At 54.9% G+C, this 22,000-nt stretch overlaps 1 protein-coding gene across 1 annotated transcript in view; it reads left to right on the top strand.

The window, feature by feature from the left end:
- Positions 1 to 22,000, top strand: part of ADAMTS3 (ADAM metallopeptidase with thrombospondin type 1 motif 3) — a 95,354-nt gene that overhangs the window by 61,039 nt on the left and 12,315 nt on the right. Inside the window, exons 5-15 of the mRNA XM_064149685.1 lie at positions 4,841 to 5,040; positions 6,823 to 6,906; positions 8,270 to 8,426; positions 8,696 to 8,801; positions 11,362 to 11,505; positions 13,025 to 13,157; positions 15,464 to 15,577; positions 16,306 to 16,451; positions 17,202 to 17,377; positions 18,081 to 18,214; positions 19,358 to 19,481. Of these exons, the coding sequence (XP_064005755.1) occupies positions 4,841 to 5,040; positions 6,823 to 6,906; positions 8,270 to 8,426; positions 8,696 to 8,801; positions 11,362 to 11,505; positions 13,025 to 13,157; positions 15,464 to 15,577; positions 16,306 to 16,451; positions 17,202 to 17,377; positions 18,081 to 18,214; positions 19,358 to 19,481 (1,518 nt within the window). The remainder of the gene's footprint in view (positions 1 to 4,840; positions 5,041 to 6,822; positions 6,907 to 8,269; positions 8,427 to 8,695; positions 8,802 to 11,361; positions 11,506 to 13,024; positions 13,158 to 15,463; positions 15,578 to 16,305; positions 16,452 to 17,201; positions 17,378 to 18,080; positions 18,215 to 19,357; positions 19,482 to 22,000) is intronic.

Genomic DNA, 22,000 nt, shown 5'->3' on the forward strand with positions numbered 1-22,000 from the left:
GCCTGTGCTGCAGCAGCAGGGCAGCTCAGGGACACAGCCACCAGCCTCCTGGAAGGCAGTGCACAGGGACAGAGCCACCTCCCTCCCAGCCTCCTGGAGGGCAGTGCAGGGACACAGCCACCTCCCTCCCAGCCTCCTGGAAGGCAGTGCACAGGGACAGAGCCACCTTCATCCCAGCCTCCTGGAAGGCACTGCACAGGGACACAGCCACCTCCCTCCCAGCCTCCTGGAATGCACTGCAGGGACACAACCACCTCCCTCCCAGCCTCCTGGAAGGTAGTGCAGGGACACAGCCACCTCCATCCCAGCCTCCTGGAAGGCAGTGCACAGGGACACAGCCACCTCCATCCCAGCCTCCTGGAAGGCAGTGCACAGGGACACAGCCACCTCCCTCCCAGCCTCCTGGAAGGCACTGCAGGGACACAGCCACCTCCCTCCCAGCCTCCTGGAATGCACTGCAGGGACACAACCACCTCCATCCCAGCCTCCTGGAAGGCAGTGCAGGGACACAGCCACCTCCCTCCCAGCCTCCTGGAAGGCAGTGCACAGGGACAGAGCCACCTTCATCCCAGCCTCCTGGAATGCACTGCAGGGACACAACCACCTCCATCCCAGCCTCCTGGAAGGCACTGCAGGGACACAACCACCTCCATCCCAGCTTCCTGAAATGCAGATCCTTCTTCTCTCACCAGCCTTCTCCCAGGAGGCAGCACCACTCCACTCCTGCTGAGGGCAGTGCTCCTAACACTGGGCACCAAACCTCTGCCCAGATAGAAGGCACCACAAGTCCAGGCAGCCCTGCCTGCTGAATCTGTTGCCTTTCAGCCTTGCAGATGCCGGAGTGGAATCCAGTTCTGGGCTCCCCCGTTCAAGAGGGACAGGGATATACTGGGAAGGGTCCAAGGAAGGCTATGAGGATGATGAAGGAAATGGAATGTCTGATGAGGAAAGGCTTGAGAGACCTGGGGCTGGTTAGTCTGGAGAGGAGAAAACTGAGAGTGGATCTCATTAATGTCATCTGCAGGGTGGATGCCAAGAAGAGGAGGCCAGGCTCTGTTCAGTGGTGTCCTGTGACAGGACAAGGGGCAATGGACACAAAGTGGAACCCAGGAAGTTCCACCTCAACGTGAGGAAGAACTTGTTGGGTGTGGGGGTGACAGAGCCCTGGTGGAGCAGGCTGCCCAGAGAGCTGGTGGAGTCTTCTTCTCTGGTGACTTTCAAGAGCCACCTGGATGCATTCCTGTGTGACTTTCTCTAGGAGACCCTGCCTTGGCAGAGGGCTTGGACTGGATGATCCCTCCCAACCCCTGGCATTCTGTGCTTCAGGATGGCTTGGGTTGGAAGCCACCTTGAAATTCCACTTGTGACTGCCCCTTCCCTGGAAGTGTTGAAGGCCAGGCTGGAGGAGGCCTCGAGCAAGCTGTGCTAGTGAGAGGTGTCCCTGCCCATGGCAGGGGGTTGGATGATCTTCAAGCTCCCTTCCAACCCAAACCATTCCATGAATCTCTAAAGCCAAACCCCACACCTGCAGGTGCGGCCACAGGGCTGTGTCCCTTGACTTCTACCCTCACACTTTCATACCCATGTCACTTAGAGCTAGAGCCTGGGCTGACCTTCTCCTGCCAGGTGAGATCCTGATGGGAAAGCTGCAGGGGATGAGGATAATAAAGAGGGCAGAGCTAAGGAAGCAGCTGAGGAAGGATTAGTCTGTCTGGCACAAATCCGCCGCCGCGACTCCTCCGACAGCTCAGGGGGAGCTTGCTCTTGAGGGACACCATCCCTCTGAAGGGGCTGGGATCTCACCAGTGGACCCAGCCCAGGGAAGGGTTGGGGTTCCTCTGGCAAGGAGTTGTGTTCCAAGAGGTGGGAAGTTGAGTGCTTGGAGTTGTGAAAGCTTTTGTCGCCGTCCCTGGGGCTGTTCAAGGCAGGATTGGACGTGGCACTTGGTGCCATGGTCTAGCCTTGAGCTCTGTGGTAAAGGGTTGGACTTGATGATCTGTGAGGTCTCTTCCAACCCTGATGATAACTGTGATACTGTGTGATACTGGTTGCAGCCCTGCTCTCTTCACCCGCAGTGCTGGGCTCAGCTGCTGAAGGCAACTGGGGACAACCTCACCGTTTGATGTGGGGTCTGGGGAGAGTTGTTTGTGTGCTGCTGGAAAGCTCTGTGGTGCTGTGGAGGCAGAGGCTTTCCAGCTCAGACAGCCAGGAGTTCTCTCTGCTGAAGATTAGGGGCTGGAGAGAATCCAGAGAAGAAGGGAGCTGGGGAAGGGTCTGGAGAACAGGGCTGGTGTGGAGCAGCTGAGGGAGCTGGGGGTGTTTGGTGTGGAGAAGAGGAGGCTGAGGGCAGAGCTCTGTGCTCTCTACAGCTCCCTGAGAGGAGGCTGCAGTGAGGTGGGGGTTGTTGGGCTCTTCTCCCAAGGAACAAGGGATAGGACAAGAGAAAGTGGCCTGAAGTAGAGGTTTGGGTTGGACACATGGAACGATTTCTTCCTCAAAAGGGTTGTCAAGCCCTGGCACAGGCTGCCCAGGGCAGTGATGGAATCCCAAGCCCTGGAGAGGTTTCAAAGCTGTGGAAATGGGGTGCTGAGGGACGTGGTGTAGTAGTGACCTGGTTAGGGGTTGGAGCTGCTGATAGTAAGGGTCTTTGGCAAGCAAAACCATTCCATGGTTCCAAAATTCCAGTGTGTCTGCCCAGTATGGTTTGTGGCAGTGGCCCTGGTGCTGCTCTCCTGCCACAGGCACAACTTAGATGCAGTTTGATGGGAGTCCTGCCTTAAGATCTCCAAAGGGCCAGTTTGTGTGCTTGGGATCTTGGCTTGCTTCGACTCCAGTGTGGAGACAAAGGCTGTGCCAGCTCCAGCATGGAGGCAAAGGCTGTGCCAGCTCCAGCGTGGAGACAAAGGCTGTGCCAGCTCCAGCGTTGGAGACAAAGGCTGTGCCAGCTCCAGCGTTGGAGACAAAGGCTGTGCCAGCTCCAGCGTGGAGACAAAGGCTGTGCCAGCTCCAGCGTGGAGACAAAGGCTGTGCCAGCTCCAGCATGGAGACAAAGGCTGTGCCAGCTCCAGCGTTGGAGACAAAGGCTGTGCCAGCTCCACTGTGGTGACAAAGGCTGTGCCAGCTCCAACGTGGAGACAAAGGCTGTGCCAGCTCCAGCGTGGAGACAAAGGCTGTGCCAGCTCCAGCGTTGGAGACAAAGGCTGTGCCAGCTCCAGCGTTGGAGACAAAGGCTGTGCCAGCTCCAGCGTGGAGACAAAGGCTGTGCCAGCTCCAGCGTTGGAGACAAAGGCTGTGCCAGCTCCAGCGTGGAGACAAAGGCTGTGCCAGCTCCAGCGTGGAGACAAAGGCTGTGCCAGCTCCACTGTGGTGACAAAGGCTGTGCCAGCTCCAGCGGTGGAGACAAAGGCTGTGCCAGCTCCAGCGTTGGAGACAAAGGCTGTGCCAGCTCCAGCGTGGAGACAAAGGCTGTGCCAGCTCCAGCGTGGAGACAAAGGCTGTGCCAGCTCCAGCGTTGGAGACAAAGGCTGTGCCAGCTCCAGCGTGGAGACAAAGGCTGTGCCAGCTCCAGCGTTGGAGACAAAGGCTGTGCCAGCTCCAGCGTGGAGACAAAGGCTGTGCCAGCTCCAGTGTGGTGACAAAGGCTGTGCCAGCTCCAGTGTGGAGACAAAAGGCTGTGCCAGCTCCAGCGTTGGAGGCAAAGGCTGTGCCAGCCTTTGGAGAGGTGCCCCATGCCATGTCAGCTAACACAAGTGGGAGGCAGCACAGTTCCTCTCTTTTTTACCTGTTGGACACACTGGTTGCTGGCTTCACAACGTGGGCAGATCCCTGTGGATTTCATAGCCTCATAGAATGGGTTGGAAGGGACCTCAAGGATCATCTCTTTCTCCTAAAGGGAGGAGCTGGGTGGCCATGGTCTAGTTGACTGGATAGGGCTGGATGATAGGTTGGACTGGAGGATCTTGGACTGGATGATCTTGGAGATCTCTTCCAACCTGCTTGATTCTATGACCTTCAAGATCATCCAGCCTCAACTGCCCTGCCATGGGCAGGGACACCTCCCACTAGCCCAGATTGCTTAAGGCTTCATCCAACCTGACCTTGAACACCTCCAGGCAGGGGACATCCACAGCCTCCCTTTCAGGGCTGTTTCATCTCTTAAGTATTTCATGAAGTCAGAGAATGGTTTAGGTTGGAAGGGACCTCAAGGACCATCTCTTTCTCCTAAATGGAGGAGCTGGGGGGGCACATGAGGCTGATGCCACAGAGCTGCAGAAGAGGAGGCTCCCAGGTGACCTTCTTGTGGCCTTTCAGGATCTGAAGGGGGCTACAAAAAAGCTGGGGAGGGACTTTTCAGGCTGTCAGGGAGTGCCAGGACTGGGGGGAATGGAGCAAAGCTGGAGGTGGGGAGATTCAGGCTGGAGGTGAGGAGGAAGTTGTTGAGCAGGAGAGTGGTGAGAGGCTGGAATGGGTTGCCCAGGGAGGTGCTTGAGGCCCCATGGCTGGAGGTGTTTGAGGCCAGGCTGGCTGAGGCTGTGTGCAGCCTGCTCTAGGGTAGGGTGTCCCTGGGCATGGCAGGGGGGTTGGAACTGGCTGCTCCTTGTGGTCCCTTCCAACCCTGACTGATTCTATGATTCTAGGCTCCTTCAGGCCTTACTTGAGGGCTGCTGATTTGTTTCACCCAGGAGGTGTTGGCTCAGCAGGTGAGGATGCTGCACTGCAGGACCACAGCTGGAGCAGATGATAGAGCGGCTTGAGTCAGAAGGGGACTCAAAGCTAGTTCCAACTCCTGCCTTGGGCAGAGACCTCCCACCAGCAGCTGATGCCTCTCTGTTTGTTGCAGAGCCTTTCCTGGGCGGCCTTGGGGAGCTGAGCTCCCTGTCCCGCGGCGTGGAGCAGCAGCTGAACGAGACCTGGAGGCGCCGCAGGCACGCAGGGGACGACGACTACAACATCGAGGTGCTGCTGGGCGTGGACGACTCGGTGGTGCGCTTCCACGGCAAGGAACACGTGCAGAACTACCTCCTCACCCTCATGAACATCGTGAGTCACAGGGGCACGGAGTGTCAGGGCAGGGAAGGCACCTCCAAAGATCACCCTGTCCAACCCCCGCCCCGCCAGAGCAGGGTCACCTACAGCAGGTCACACAGGAACGCATCCAGGCAGGTTTTGAGTGTCCTTCCAACCCTTCTGTGGATGTAGGAATGTTCCTCTTCAACCCAACTTATTGCAGGGTTCTGTGTTTCTTTGTGTGAAATGAGCTGCCCCCGGAGCACTCTGAGCACAGCCAGCAGCAGTCTCACAGATCACAGTGTCAGGGGCTGGAAGTGACCTCTGAAGCTCATCCAGGCCAACCCTCTGCCAGATCAGGGTCACCTAGAGCAGATCACACAGGAACACATCCAGGCAGGTTTTGAGTATCCTCCCAGCCCTTCTGTGGATGTAGAAATGTTCCTCTTCAACCCAACCCATTGCAGGGTTCTGTGTTTCTTTGAGTGAAATGAGCTGCCCCTGGGGCACTCTGAGCACAGCCAGCAGCAGTCTAAGAGACCACAGTGTCAGGGGCTGGAAGTGACCTCCAAAGCAGCTGCAAGGTTGTGACCTTTGCTGCCCAGCTTGGTAGGTGAGGAACAGCCCCAGCCTAGGTGCAGCAGCTTAGGGAGGTACCAGTGGAGGAGCAGATTGCTCTGGCTGGTCCTTTAGGCCTGGCCACATTTAGTTTGGCTTAACTAGGAGCAAATTCCAGCTAACTATTGCAGTGCTGAGTGAGCAACCTGAGCTACTGGGCTCCAAGGTTCTGCCACCCCCCTGGGCTCCAAGGTTCTACAACCTCTCCTGGGCTCCAGGATTCTGCCACCTCCCTGGGCTCCAGAATTTACCACCTCATCTGGGCTTCAGGGTTCTACAACCTCTCCTGGGGTCCAGGGTTCTGCCACCACCCTGGGCTCCAGGATTCTGCCACCTCCCTGGGCTCCAAGGTTCCACCTCCTTGGGCTCCAGGATTTACCACCTCTCCTGGGCTTCAGGGTTCTACAGCCTCTCCTGGGCTCTAGGGTTCTGCCACCTCCCTGGGCTCCAGGGTTCTACTACCTCTCCTGGGCTCCAGAATTTTACCACCTCCTTGGGCTCCAGGGTTCTACTACCTCCCTGGGCTCCAGGGTTCTACTGTTTCTTCTGGGCTCCAGGATTTTACCACCTCCTTGGGCTCCAGGGTTCTACTATCTCTCCTGGGCTCCAGGATTTTACCACCTCCTTGGGCTCCAGGATTCTACCACCTCCCTGGGCTCCAGGATTCTACCACCTCCTTGGGCTCCAGGATTCTACCATATTCCTAGGCTTCAGGGTTCTACCTCCCTGGGCTCCAGGGTTCTACCACCTTCTTTGGGCTCCAGAGTTCTACCACCCTCATAGTAAAGAACTTCTTCCTTGTATCCAACCTAAATCTACTTGAAGTCTTTTTTATTCTCCAATCATGCTCTCTCCTGGCCCTGATCCAGAGGCCACTGAGCTTAAGAGGAGCCGTGGCACATGCCTGAGAATGTTCTGCCTGAGGGCCACGTGGTGATGGGGAGTGTCACCTACATCTCTTGCATCATAGAAGTGGTTTGAGACTCTTTTGAGAAGACTCCAGTGGTAAAATGTAGTTTGAGGCCTTCAGCATCCTTCTCCAGTGAGAGGTGTCCCTGCCCGTGGCAGGGGGATTTGAACTCCCTGGTCTTTGTGGTGCCTTCCAACCCAAACCACTCTGTGAATGTGTGACAGTGACATCTCCATGGGCTTGGAGGTGCCCTTTGTAAATCTTGCTTGTTGTTTTTTATCCCTCAGGTGAATGAAATCTACCACGATGAGTCCTTGGGGGTTCACATCAACGTTGTGCTGGTCCGAATGATCATGTTGGGATATGCGAAGGTGAGCAAGGCTCTGAACCACTTCTTCACCTTCATCTTCTCTGCTAGGTATGGTCCATGTGGATTCCATGAAGGGCTGTGGAACAGGCTGTGGAGTCACCATCCCTGAAGGTGTTCAGGGACCATGTGGGCACGGTGCTTGGGCATGTGGTTTAGTGGCTGCGGTGCTGTTGGGTTGATGGTTGGGCTCAAGGATCTTTGAAGGTCTTTTCCAACCCAAATGACTCACAGAATCACAGAATGTTAGGGGCTGGGAGGGACCTCCAAAGCTCATCCAGCCCAACCCCTCTTGCCAGAGCAGGATCATAGAATCATAGAGTGGTTTAGCTTGGAAAGCAGCTCAAAGCTCATCAGGTTCCAACCACCCACCATAGGCAGGGACACCTCCTGTTAGAAAAGGTCACTCAAGGCCTCATCTAGCCTAGCTTTGAACACCTTCATGGTGGGAGCATCCACAACCTCCTTGGGCAACCTGTGCCAGTGTTTCACCCCTCTAACTGTCAAGAACTGCTTCCTAACTTCCAGTTTCAATCTCCCCTCTGCCAGTTTAAACCCATTACTCCTCATCCTGTCATTACAAGACCGTGTAAATAGACCCTTTCCAGCCCCCTTCTGATACTGGAAGGCCACTGCAAGGTTTCCTCTCTTCCCCAGGCTGAAGAGCCCCAACTCTTGTGGCCTGTCCTCATAGCAGAGCTGCTGCAGCCCTCGGAGCATCTTCATGGCTCTGATCACCCATAGCAGATCACACAGGAACACATCCAGGCAGGTCTTGGATATCTCCAGAGAGGCAGACTCCACAACTCCACTGAGCAGCCTGTTCCAGTGCTCTGTCACCCCCTCAGGGAAAAAATTCCTCCTCATACCTACATGAAGCTTCCTATGGCTCAACTTCCACCACTGCCACTTGTGCTATCATTGGGCAGCACCCAGCAGAGCCTGGCTCCAGCCCCTTGGCACTCATCCTTTGCATCTTTATAAACCAAGATTCAATTCTAAGGATGCATCCAGGCAGATTTTGAATACCTCCAGAGAGGGAGACTCCACAACTCCACTGAGCAACCTGTTCCAGTGCTCTGTCACCCCCTCAGGGAAAAAATTCCTTCTCATATCTACATGAAGCTTCCTATGGCTCAACTTCCACCACTGCCCCTTGTGCTGTCATTGGGCATCACCCAGCAGAGCCTGGCTCCAGCCTCCTGGCACTCATCCATTACATTCTATAAACAAGGATTCAATTCTAAGTCTGTTAGGGCTTTAGGGGGAGAGAAATGAGGAGCTGGGTGGTGCTCCAAGCAAAGCTGAACCTCGTGTGAATGTGCTGCCTTGAGGAGCTCCTGGCTCTTGACTTGTTGCCCTTTCAGTCCATTAGCTTGATCGAGAGGGGGAACCCCTCGAGGAGCCTGGAGAACGTCTGTCGCTGGGCCTATCAGCAGCAGAAGGCAGACCCCAACCACTCCGAGCACCATGACCATGCCATCTTCTTAACCAGGCAAGATTTTGGGCCTGCTGGTATGCAAGGTAATGCAGCTGAGCTGGAGCACAACTCTCTGAGCTTTGGGGGTGGGGGGTTCTCTTGGGGAGGGCTTGTTAGGAGATGTCAAGCCAGCAGCCTGCGTTCATCCTGACAGCTTAGGGAACTGATCCCGGGGAGTAAATCTGCCAGGGCTTATGTCAGTCTGGGGGAAGCTGTGCCCTGGCTGTCCAGCTGGAGATGTCCCAGAGGTGTGTGTGTGTGTGTTCAGTGCCTCCATGTTCCTCCACCTCTCAGCTCTGCTGTCTCTCTCCAGGATACGCTCCTGTCACTGGCATGTGCCACCCGGTCCGCAGCTGCACCCTCAACCATGAGGATGGGTTTTCTTCAGCCTTTGTGGTGGCTCATGAAACTGGCCACGTGTAAGTCTGACCTCACCACCAGCTGGCCAGCACAACCTGCTGCTGTTTCTCCTGCTGGCCAGCACAACCTGCTGCTGCTTCTCCTGCTTGCTTCCACCGTTTTGATTGCCTTGGTGCCAGGGAAGCTCTCCTGGTTCTGTTTCCGTCCCCTTGGGATCCACCAGTGGGGTCAGCAGTGAAGAGGGAAGTGGGGGAAGAAGGGAGGGGGAAGGGCGAGGGGAAACCTTCCACAGGTGAGGAGAGGATCAGAACCTGGAGGGCTCAGGCAGTGCAGACAGCAGCTTGTCAAACATCCCTCACTGCTTTCTCCTTGCTGAGCGGTGATTTGTGCGATTTGGCACCTCCTCAAGGGTGCTGGGTTGGGAGCAGCTGAGCCAAGAGCTCTGCTAGCTGGGTGGATGGATGGATGGATGGATGGATGGATGGATGGATGGATGGATGGATGGATGGATGGATGGATGGATGAACATCCAGCCCTGAGGATCTGATGTTTATCCTCCTTAAGCACTGTTGGTTGTTGGTTCAGCTCACTGGGAAGAGTTTAGCCCAACTGCAGATGACCAGGTCACCTGCTATGTCAGCTCTGAACATGCTGAGCCTGTCAGCTCTCTGGAGGTGGCACATGCTAACCATGTCAGCTCTGAACATGCTAACCATGTCAGCTCTCTGAAGGTGGCACATGCTAACCCTGTCAGCTCTGAACATGCTAACCATGTCAGCTCTCTGGAGGTGGCACATGCTAACCCTGTCATCTCTGAACATGCTAACCATGTCAGCTCTCTGAAGGTGGCACATGCTAACCATGTCATCTCTGAAGGTAGAACATGCTAACCATGTCAGCTCTCTAGAGGTGGCACATGCTAACCATGTCAGCTCTGAAGGTAGAACATGCTAACCATGTCAGCTCTGAAGGTAGAACATGCTAACCATGTCAGCTCTGAAGGTAGAACATGCTAACCATGTCAGCTGTCTGGAGGTGGCACATGCTAACCATGTCAGCTCTGAACATGCTAACCATGTCAGCTCTCTGGAGGTGGCACATGCTAACCATGTCAGCTCTGAACATGCTAACCATGTCAGCTCTCTGGAGGTGGAACATGCTACCCATGTCAGCTCTGAACATGCTACCCATGTCAGCTCTGAACATGCTACCCATGTCAGCTCTGAACATGCTAACCATGTCAGCTCTCTGGAGGTGGAACATGCTAACTATGTCAGCTCTGAACATGCTAACCATGTCAGCTCTCTGGAGATGGAACATGCTACCCATGTCAGCTCTGAACATGCTAACCATGTCAGCTCTCTGGAGATGGAACATGCTAACCATGTCAGCTCTGAACATGCTAACCATGTCAGCTCTCTGGAGATGGAACATGCTACCCATGTCAGCTCTGAACATGCTAACCATGTCAGCTCTCTGGAGATGGAACATGCTAACCATGTCAGCTCTGAACATGCTAACCATGTCAGCTCTCTGGAGATGGAACATGCTAACCATGTCAGCTCTGAACATGCTAACCATGTCAGCTCTCTGGAGATGGAACATGCTAACCATGTCAGCTCTGCACATGCTGACCATGTCAGCTCTCTGGAGATGGAACATGCTACCCATGTCAGCTCTGAACATGCTAACCATGTCAGCTCTCTGGAGATGGAACATGCTAACCATGTTAGCTCTGAACATGCTAACCATGTTAGCTCTGAACATGCTAACCATGTCAGCTCTCTGGAGATGGAACATGCTAACCATGTCAGCTCTGAACATGCTAACCATGTCAGCTCTCTGGAGATGGAACATGCTACCCATGTCAGCTCTGAACATGCTAACCATGTCAGCTCTCTGGAGGTGGCACATGCTAACCATGTCATCTCTGAACATGCTAACCATGCCAGCTCTCTGAAGGTAGAACATGCTAACCATGTCAGCTCTCTGGAGGTGGAACATGCTAACCGTGTCATCTCTGAACATGCTAACCATGTCAGCTCTCTGGAGGTGGCACATGCTAACCATGTCAGCTCTGAACATGCTAACCATGTCAGCTCTCTGGAGATGGAACATGCTAACCATGTCAGCTCTGCACATGCTGACCATGTCAGCTCTCTGGAGGTGGAACATGCTAACCATGTGAGCTCTGAACATGCTAACCATGTCAGCTCTCTGGAGGCAGAACATTCTAACCATGCCAGCTCTCTGGAGATGGAACATGGTTACCATGTCAGCTCTGAACATGCTAAGCCTGTCAGCTCTCTGGAAGTAGAACTTCTGCTAAACGAGGGTGCAAGCACCAAGAGTTTAATGTCTGCGTGAGCAGACCTCTTGCTCTCCTTGAGCTGAACCACAGGAGGTCACCACCATTTGGTTGGTTCTCTCCAAAAGAAGTACAAACGGAGGAGCATTCAGGGAGTCCCTCTGTTGTGGTGTCAGAGATCAGTCTGAGGTGCATGCAGGTGGTCCCTGCAGAAGGCAGAGGGCAGCTCCCCTTTGCGTGGCTGCCTGAGGAAGCATCTCCGTTGCCGCGGCGCTACCTGCCTGGGCTCTGACGCTGGTTCTGTGTTGCAGGCTGGGGATGGAGCACGACGGGCAAGGGAACAGGTGTGGAGACGAGACAGCCATGGGCAGTGTCATGGCTCCCTTGGTGCAGGCTGCCTTCCACCGCTACCACTGGTCCAGGTGCAGCGGCCAGGAGCTCAGGAGATACATCCAGTAAGGACCCATCGGCCCTCGCTTGGTCACGGCTGTAGTGGAAGCAGCAGAAGTTTCTCACCATCTCCACTCTGGGCCTCCTCTGGTGCAGCTCTTTCCAATCACTTTTTGGCCATCCCCTTTTACCCTTCCAATCTAGACTAGAAAAGCTCTAGCCCGGGAGAGCCTCACTTAGGGCAGTACTCCAAGCCCAAGGCATCTTCCGTTGGAGCTTCCCTGGCATCATGTAGCTGGTGGTTTCCATAGGTCTTTGGTTTCTCTGTGCATCTGGCAGCCTCAAGTCGTGCCAGGGGAGGGTTAAGTTGGAGATTAGGAACAGTTTCTCCACAGAAGGGGTTACCAAGGGTTGGAACTGGCTGCCCAGGAAGGTGGTGGAGTGCCCATCCCTGGTGGGATTTAGAAGACACATGGATGTGGTGCTAAGGGATGTGGTTTCATAGCTGCTGAGGGATGTGGTTTAATAGCAGCAGTGGTGGGGTTGTATGTGCTGCCTCAGTCAGTGGAAGGACCCTTGTGACTACAGCAGGCCTGATGTCAGGTCTTAGGATAAGGCACTCAGTGCCATGGTCTAGTTGACTGGATAGGGCTGGGTGCTAGGTTGGACTGGATGATCTTGGAGGTCTCTTCCAACCTGCTTGATCCTATGATTCTATTCTATGATTCTATGATCAGATCAAAGGATGTTGAGATGTTGCCTTTGGCGCTGGGAGTGGAGCAGTGTTTGATTCCTACCTCTGGGGACAGGCAAAGTGCAGGTTTCACCAGGGCAAGGCAGGGCTGGAGATGCTCTCCACACTCCCCAGCAGCTGCAGGGAGTTTGCTGTAGAATCTTCTCATGTGATGTTCATCTCTGTAGAGTCCCTACAGCAGGGACCATCTGTGCAGCCATCCAGGGAGCTGGTGGAGTCCCCATCCCTGGAGGTGTTCAAGGAACGTGTGGGACATGGTTTAATGGCCGGGGTGGTTTTGAGTCAATGGTTGGACCTGACCTTAGAGGGTGGTTTTGGGTCAATGGTTGGACCTGACCTTAGAGGGTGGCTTTGGGTCAATGGTTGGACCTGACCTTAGAGGGTGGCTTTGGGTCAATGGTTGGACCTGACCTTAGAGGGTGGTTTTGGGTCAATGGTTGGACCTGACCTTAGAGGGTGGCTTTGGGTCAATGGTTGGACCTGACCTTAGAGGGTGGTTTTGGGTCAATGGTTGGACCTGACCTTAGAGGGTGGTTTTGGGTCAATGGTTGGACCTGACCCTAGAGGGTGGTTTTGGGTCAATGGTTGGACCTGACCTTAGAGGGTGGTTTTGGGTCAATGGTTGGACCTGACCTTAGAGGGTGGTTTTGGGTCAATGGTTGGACCTGACCTTAGAGGGTGGTTTTGGGTCAATGGTTGGACCTGACCTTAGAGGCCTTTTCCCACCCAAACAGTTCTGTGTCCCTATGCTTTGGGAGCAATAACTACCTGAAGAGAACAGGAGCAGGTCAGGGGGGAAACATCTGATGATGCTTTGTGCCTTCCCACAGCTCTTATGACTGCCTTCTTGATGACCCTTTTGAACATGACTGGCCCAAGCTGCCCGAGCTGCCAGGCATCAACTACTCCATGGACGAGCAGTGCCGCTTCGATTTCGGCGTGGGCTACAGGATGTGCACAGCGGTGGGTCCTCAGCAGGCCTTCAGCCAGCCACAGCTAGCCCTGGCCTCAGCCAGCAGCTGTAGTCTCCTCCTCTCCTCTTCTCCCAGCTGCAGGCTTGGGGCAGTGTGGCTGGAGAGCTGCCTGGCAGAAAGGGATCTGGGGGGTTGTAGTAGACAGGCAGCTGAATATGAGCCAGCAGTGTGCCCAGGTGGCCAAGAAGGCCAATGGCATCCTGGCTGGAATTATAAATGCCATGGCCAGCAGGAGCAGGGAGGTGATTGTCCTCTTGGACTCTGCTCTGGTGAGGCCACACCTCGAGTGTTGTGCTCAGTTTTGGGCACTGCAACACACAAGAGATGTGGAGGTGCTGGAGTGAGTCCAGAGGAGGGCAAGGAAGCTGGGGAAGGAGATTTACCTGGAGAGTAAATCTCACGAGGAGAGACTGAGGGAGCTGGGGATGGTTAGTGTGAGGAAGAGGAGGCTGAGGAGAGACCTCATTGCTGTCTACAACTACCTGAAGGGACATTGTGGAGGCTGCTGCTGAGCTCTGCTCACAGGTAATTAGAGATACAACAAGGGGGAATGGCCTCAGGCTGAGGCTGAGGAAGGGACTGGAATGAGCTGCCCAGGGAGGTGGTGGAGTCACCCACCCTGGATGTGTTTAAGGGTGGTTTGGATGCGGTGCTTGGGGATATGGTTTAAGGTGGATCTTGTTGAGTAGGGTTCTAGGTTGGACTTGGTGATCCTGAGGGGCTTTGCCAACCTGCTTGTTTCTGTGATTCTGTGACTCAGAGCAGCTCAAGAGATCTGTAGAGAGTTTTGTGGGTGAAACCTGGCTGCCTGGGTCAATCACACCACCATCACAGGTGGTGCCATCTGCTAGCATGTTGAGGAAAGGCCAAGAAGAGAAAAGAAACAGGAAAATATTTCTTATCTTCCTCCTCTCTTTCTTTTCTCTGCTGGGCTTATCCTGTCCAAGAAAAGCCAAGAAGGAAAAAGGAACTTAAAAGAGATTTGCTACTCCATCTCTCTTTCTTTTCTCTGCTGGGCTTTTCCTGTCCAAGAAAGGCCAAGAAGAGAAAAGAGGTTTAAAAAGATGATTTCTACTACTCCTTTTCTCTTTCTTTCCTTTACTTGGCTTTTCTTCTTCAAGAGAAGCCAACGTGGTGGCAGCTGGCACCAACATGTGGAGGTGATGCCAAGGGAGAAGGGCTCCCCACTGTGTGTCTCTCACTTCTGGGTGTCTCCTCTGCTCTTCTCACCAGCTCAGGGCTGTTGGATGCAGGGCAGATGCACTGCCCAGCTCCTTCTCCAGGGTGTGAATAGTTCTCCCTAGAGTCAGGTGATGGAACATGTGGGTGGGATGCAAGCTGGGCCTGGAGCACTTCCTGGCCTCCCTGAGATCACCTTTAGCTATGTGAGGTGGGAGAAGGCTCCTGGTGGTAATAGTGGGATGAATGTTACCAGCTGAAGACATTGAGATGCTGGAGCTTGAAGGGTCTGGAGAACAGGGCTGGGGAGGAGCAGCTGAGGGAGCTGGGGGTGTTTAGTCTGGAGAAGAGGCCGTAGGGAGACCTCATTGCTCTCTACAATTCCTTAGGAGGTTGCAATAAAGTCTCTTCTCTCTTGTGTCAGGGGATGTAAGATGCTGTGTGGCTGTCTCCAGGAGCTGTGCTGAGAGAAGCCAAGCCCAAGCAAAGCTCCAGCAGAGCTCAGGGCCAGCAGCATCCCCCAGGGGAGCAGGGAGCAGAGAGCCAGGCACAGCTGCTGTGCAGGGCACCACTCACCCTGCACACAGTGAGGCTCAGCTCGCTCCAAGAGGGACAGTGAGGGGCTGGGGCAGGGCCAGAGAAGAGCTGCAGAGCTGGGGAAGGGTCTGGAGAACAGGGCTGGAGAGGAGCAGCTGAGGGAGCTGGGGGTGTTTAGTGTGGAGAAGAGGAGGCTGAAGGGAGAGTTCAGTGCTCTCTACAGCTGCCTGAAAGGAGGCTGCAGTGAGGTGGGGGTTGGGCTCTTCTGCCTAGTCCCAGGTGATAGAAGGAGAGGCAATGGCCTGGAATTGTGCCAGGGGAGGCTTAGGTTGGAGATGAGGAACAATTCCTCTGCTGCCAGAGTGGTCAGGAAGAGGTTGCCCAGGGAGGTGGTGGAGTCCCCATCCCTGGAGGTGTTCCAGAAACCTGTGGCCGTGGCACTTGGGGCCATATTTTAGTGGCCCTGGTGGTGCTGGGTTAGAGGTTGGACTCTGTGATCTTGGAGGGCTTTTCCAACCCTGTGACTCCATGGTTCTGTGCTCTAACCCTGAGCTCCATCTCACATGTTCTTCATTTCAGTTCCGAACCTTTGACCCATGCAAGCAGCTGTGGTGCAGCCACCCAGACAACCCCTACTTCTGTAAGACAAAGAAGGGACCTCCACTGGATGGCACAGAGTGTGCCCCTGGGAAAGTGAGTGCTGTGTCTTCCCTCTGTGCCTAGGGGAAAAAACCACCCAGCAGTTCTGGTGTCCCCAGCATCAGAAGGACACAGAATTGGACTGGATGATCTTGGAGGTCTCTTCCAACCCGGTTGATTCTATGATACTATGAAAGGAGGCCACAAAGATAGTCAAGGGCTGCAGCATCTCTGCTATGAGGACAGGCTGAGGGAGCTGGGAGTGTTCAGCCTGGAGAGAAGACTCCAAGGGAACCTTAGAGCTGCCTTCCAGTAGCTGAAGAGATCCTGCAAGAAAGCTACAGAGAGACTTTGCATGAGGGTGTCTAGAGACAGGACAAGGGGAATGGTTTGAATCTGAAGGAGAGCAGGGTTGGAGTGGATCTGAGGAAGAAGTTCTTCAGTGTGAGGGTGGTGAGGCTCTGGAATAGGCTGCCCAGAGAAGTTGTGGCTGCCTCCTCCCTGAGGGTGTTCCATGCCAGGTTGGATGAGGCCTTGAGCAGCCAAGTCTAGTTGAAAGGTGTCCCTGCTCAGGGTGGGAGGGATTGGAGTAGATCTCTGAGGTCCCTTCCAACCTGAGCTTCACATGCCTGAAGGTCTCTTCTTGCAGTCTGTCCCCCAGGAGGTCCCTTCTCATCTCAGGAGCTCCCTTCTGGATGCTGTTAAGTTTCACTGCAGTTGTACATCTGGATGGGTTTTTTTCTGCCTGTTCTCACCCCTCTCCCTGTCCTGGTGTCTCTCAGTGGTGCTACAAAGGTCACTGCATGTGGAAGAATGCCAACCAGCTCAAACAAGATGGCAACTGGGGAGCCTGGACCAAGTTTGGCTCCTGCTCACGGACCTGTGGCACCGGAGTTCGCTTCCGCACGCGCCAGTGCAACAACCCAATGTAGGTCTCTTGAGGGGGGGGAGGTCCAGTCCAGCTGGGAATAGCTGCCAGGGGTCACTTCCAGGGCATTTTAGTTTTGGGTGAAGTCTGCCAAAGCCTATGTGATGCCCAAACCCCTCAAAATATGGCAGCCAAGAGCAATTTGGGAGAATCCAGGAGTTTCCAGAGGGCTGCAGCAGCTCTGCTGTGAGCACAGACTGAAAGAGTTGGGGCTGTGCAGGCTGGAGCAGAGGAGGCTCCCAGGTGACCTTCTTGTGGCCTTCCAGGATCTGAAGGGGGACTACAAAAAAGCTGGGGAGGGACTTTTGAGGCTGTCAGGGAATGCCAGGACTAGGGGGAATGGAGCAAAGCTGGAGATGGGGAGATTCAGGCTGGAGGTGAGGAGGAAGTTGTTGAGCATGAGAGTGGTGAGAGGCTGGAATGGGTTGCCCAGGGAGGTGGTTGAGGCCCCATGGCTGGAGGTGTTTGAGGCCAGGCTGGCTGAGGCTGTGTGCAGCCTGCTCTAGGGTAGGGTGTCCCTGGGCATGGCAGGGGAGTTGGAACTGGCTGCTCCTTGTGGTCCCTTCCAACCCTGACTGATTCTGTGATGCTGCAAAACCTTGTGGAAAACCATCTCAGGGATGTAGCTGATGTGTGTGGGGGGGTGAAGAGTGCTTGGTAGGTGGGAGCTTGGCAGGGTCAACGGAGAGGAACCCCCAGAGCTCATGTCCAGAGGGTGTTAGACTGCCCTGAAGGTTCTTCTCTTCCCAGGCCCATCAACGGCGGTGAGGACTGCGCCGGCGTCAATTTCGAGTTCCAGCTGTGCAACCCTGAGGAGTGTCCCAAGCACTTCGAGGACTTCAGGGCACAGCAGTGCCAGCAGCGCAATGCCCACTTCGAGCACCAGGGCAGCAAGCACCACTGGCTGCCCTATGAGCACCCCGACCGTACGTCCTGCCCTGCCCTGCCCCCTGCCCCACAGCCTCCCGGGGCTCCTGCTGCCAGCTCTGCCCAGCCAACCTGCAGGGGCAAGCACAGACACCTCCTGGGGCTCCTGCTCCTGCCTCTGCCCAGCAAACCTGCAGGGGCAAGCACAGACACCTCCTGGGGCTCCTGCTCCTGCCTCTGCCCAGCAAACCTGCAGGGGCAAGCACAGACACCTCCTGGGGCTCCTGCTCCTGCCTCTGCCCAGCAAACCTGCAGGGGCAAGCACAGACACCTCCTGGGGCTCCTGCTGCCAGCTCTGCCCAGCAAACCTGCAGGGGCAAGCACAGACACCTCCTGGGGCTCCTGCTCCTGCCTCTGCCCAGCAAACCTGCAGGGGCAAGCACAGACACCTCCTGGGGCTCCTGCTCCTGCCTCTGCCCAGCAAACCTGCAGGGGCAAGCACTGAGACCTGTCCTGCTCTCCTCCCTCCTGTAGTGGGATGCTCTTCTGAAGCACATCTGGATGAACACGAGGAGGAACTTCTTTCATTTATGGAGCAGGCTGCTCAGAGAGGTGGTGGAGTCTCCATCTCTGGACTCATTCCAAACCCACCTGTCTATGTGACCTGCTCTAGGTGGCTCTCCCTTGGCAGTGGGGTGGGACTGGCTGATCTGTATGATGGCTGCTGAGTGCTGCATCTCCTTCTCTCTCCTCACCCCACAGCCAACAAGAGGTGCCACCTGTACTGCCAGTCCAAAGAAACTGGAGATGTGGCCTACCTGAAGCAGCTGGCACACGATGGGACTCGCTGCTCCTACAAAGATCCCTACAGCATCTGTGTCCGTGGGGAGTGTGTGGTGAGTGGCAGCGCCCTGGGGGAGGTCAGCAGTGGGGAGCTGAGGCTGTGCTGTGGGCCAGGCCAGCTCTGCTTACAGCCATGCAATGGTTGAGCTTGGAAAAGGCTCTTTTAGGATCATCAAGTTATTACTAAGCCACAGTTCCTCAGCACCACATCTCCACAGCTTTAAAACTCTTCCGAGGATGGGGACCTAAGCTGGGGAGGGACTTTTCAGGATATCAGGGAGTGACAGGACTAGGGGGAATGGAGGGAAGATGGAGGTGGGTAGGTTCAGGTTGGATGTGAGGAGGAAGTCCTTCACTGTGTGTGGTAAGAGCCTGGAATGGGTTGCCCAGGGAGGTGGTTGAGCACCCATGCCTGGAGATGTTTAAGGCCAGGCTGGATGGGACTCTGGCCAGCCTGATCTGAGGTGGGGTGTGCCTGCCCATGGCAGGGGGGTTGGAACTAGATGATCTTTGTGGTCCCTTCCAACCCTGACTGGTTCTATAATCTATAACTCTGCTGGGCAGCCTGGGCCAGGCCTTCACAACCCTTTTGGAGAAGAAATGGTTCATCATGTCCAAACTAGATCTCCCTTAGGGCAACCTGAGGCTGTTTCCCCTTATCCATCCTTCCTTGGGCAAAGAACCAAGCCCACCTCAATCAGAACAACTCAGTTGACAGCTCAGTGTGTTGAAGCAGTTGACAGCTCAGAGTGTTGAAGTGGACACAGAGCAAGAGTCACTTCCCTGTTCTTCCTATCAAGACCAGGTCCAGATGTACAAGTGATTTGTGTTGAAATCGAGGAGCTCAGTACTGGGCTGTTGACTTCTTCTCTGCACTGATTGATTGATCTGAAGATTAGGAAGAAATTCTTCACAGTGAGGGTGGGGAGACACTGGCACAGGTTGCTCAGGGAGACTGTGGATGCCCCCTCCCTGAAGGTGTTCAAGGCCAGGTTGGATGAGGCTTTGATTAACCTGAGCTAGTGGGAGATGTCCCTGCCCATGGCAGGGAGGTTGGAACTGGATGATCTTGAAGGTCATTTCCAGCCCAACCCATTCTGTGGCTCTACGATTATGCAACGGAGTCCCACCATAACTCCAGCTGGCCACCAAGGACAAACCTTCTCTCTGTGTGTCTTCTGCTCTTCCCTCTGCAGAAAGTGGGTTGTGACAAGGAGATTGGCTCCAACAAAGTGGAGGACAAGTGTGGGGTCTGCGGCGGGGACAACTCCCACTGCCGGACGGTGAAAGGAACCTTCACCCGCACGCCCAAGAAGCTTGGTAGGAAGCTCCTCTCCACCTCTCTGCCTCTACTTGCTCTTGTCAGGAGTTCCTGTCCTGTCTACTTGCTCTTGTCAAGTGTTCCTGTCACGCTTGCAGAGCAGGCAGAGAAGTGCAGCCTGCTCTGAGGTAGCACAACACAAGTTGCCACCTCGGTGGCTGCGCACCAAGAGCTGGAGAGGTTCAGTGACTTGCAGTTGCCAGGTGCTGTGCAGAGATGTTCTGACAGGACATTGTCCCTGCAGCCTGCTGGGCTGGATGTGGCCTGGTGCAAGATTAGTCACAACTTGGGGAGTAATTGACTTCAGACTGCCCCTGGAGCCACAGGTTGTGCAATCCCAGCGTGGTGGAGTTGGAAGGGACCTCTGAAGGTCACCCAGTCCAACCCCCCTGCCAAGGCAGGGTGACCCACAGCAGGTTGAACAGGATTGCATCTAGGTGGCTTTGGAATCTCTCCAGAGAAGGAGACTCCACAGCTTCTCTGGACAGCCTGCTCCAGGGTTCCAGCACCCTCACAGTAGAAGGTTTTGCCTGATGCTCAAGTGGAACCTCCTGGGTTTCTAGTTTGTGTCCATTGCTCCTTGTCCTGTCAGTGGGAGATCCCAGCCCCATCCTCTTGCCTTCTACAAGCCCTTTAGTTCTTGCTGAGCATTGAGGAGATGCCCTCTGGGGCTGCTCTTCTCCAGGCTCAGCAACCCCAGGGCTCTCAGCTTTTTCTCCTCACAGAGATGCTCCAAGCCCCTCAGCATCTTTGTAGTCTCCACTGGACTCTCTCCAGCAGTTCCTTGTGTCTCTTAAAGGAGACAGCCCAGAACTGGACCCAGTACTCCAGCTGTGGCCTCATCAGGGTAGAGTAGAAGCAGAGCAGAACCTCTGTCCATCTGCTTGCTCTTCTTCATGTCCCCCCGGGGACCATTTGCCTTCTTGGCCCCAAGAGTGCATTTCTGGCTGATGGAGAACTCATTGTCCACCAACACTGCCAGCTCCTTCTCCACACAGCTGCCTTCCAGCAGCTCAGGCCTTCACCTGTACCAGTCAGCCTGGGTCTGTGGTGCTGAGGACTGACACAAACCCCGTGAGTTTGCTCCTCAGCCTCTTGTTTGTCTCTGCTTGCTACATTCCCAGTCAGAATGTGAGGGTTGTTCCTCCCCAGGTGCCCTGGTTGAGGTTCCCCTCTGCCCAGTTCTCCATCCTAACACAGAATGACTAAAGGCCTAATGAAACGTTGCTTGTTTGACCATGACTTTGCCAAGCCAGTCATTAAAAGGACTCCCTGACCTCTTCCAACAGGAAAACACTTAAGCAAGAGGTGCCAAAAAGAATTCAAGGTTCTGCAAAATGACATCTGCAAGTATCCACCTTAAACCACCCCCTCTGAACTTGCCTTGCTCTGACTTTCATTGACCATTCCCAGGCGCCAGGCGTGTCCAGTCCTGCTGTCAATGCCTCTGGGCCACGAGAACATCCTTGCCACTTGACACCTGCCTGGACCTTCTGGCTGCCAGAGGTGGTCAATGAAATGGGATGAGCAGGCTCCCACAGCACTAATTCCATCCCTTCTCTTGAAGGGAAGGCCAGAGAAGCCTTCACGCTGCCCAGAGGAGCTCGCAATGTTTCCCTCTCTGAAACCAAGGCATCTAAAGCCACCTTGGGTGAGTGCCAGGGGCTTGCAGAAAGAGGCATCCACAGCAACTCAAGAACTCTCTCATCTCCCTTCAGACAGCCACAGGCTGGGCAAAAGCTTCTTGTTTCCTGGGCTCCAAAGCTGAGCAGTGCAAAGGTTGGCAGGAGCTGTTTGTACTCCTCAGCCAAGAGTGGCACTTGAGCTGTTCCTGGCCCTTCTTGGGTTGTCCAAGAAGCTGTAGCATTTCAAGTGCCTGTGTGTTTCTTGGTGCCAGCTGCTCTTTGCATGGTCACTCCTCAGCCAAGACTGGGATTTGAGGTCCTCCTGGTTCCAAAATTGCTCTCTTTGAGAACAGCTTTTGGTTTCTAGCTGTAGAGTTGAGCTCAGCCCTATCACTTTTCATAGAAGCAGAGAACTGTAGAGGTTGGAAGAAACCTTTGAGATCATAGAATCAGCCAGGTTGGAAGAGACCTCCAAGCTCCTCCAGGCCAACCTAGCACCCAGCCCTGGCCAGTCAACCAGACCATGGCACTAAGTGCCTCAGCCAGTCTTGGCTTCAACACCTCCAGGGATGGGGATTCCACCACCTCCCTGGGCAGCCCATTCCAATCACTCACCCAGGGCTCACAACCCCAGCACTGCTGCTAAGCCACTGCCACTGAGCCACATCCCTCAGAGCCACATCCACACCTCTGAAACCCCTGCAGAGATGGAGACTCCAGCACCTCCCTGGGCAGCCTGTTCCAGTGCCTGAGGACCCATGCTGGGAAGAAGTTGTTCCTAATCTCCAACCTAGCATAACTTGAGGCCACTTGTTGCATGTGAGAAGAGTCTGACCTCCACCTGGCTCCAGCCTCCTTTCAGGCAGTTGCAGAGAGCACTGAGCTCTCCCTTC

The sequence above is a fragment of the Pogoniulus pusillus genome, chromosome 10 (assembly GCF_015220805.1).
Source record: "Pogoniulus pusillus isolate bPogPus1 chromosome 10, bPogPus1.pri, whole genome shotgun sequence".
Taxonomy (NCBI): domain Eukaryota; kingdom Metazoa; phylum Chordata; class Aves; order Piciformes; family Lybiidae; genus Pogoniulus; species Pogoniulus pusillus.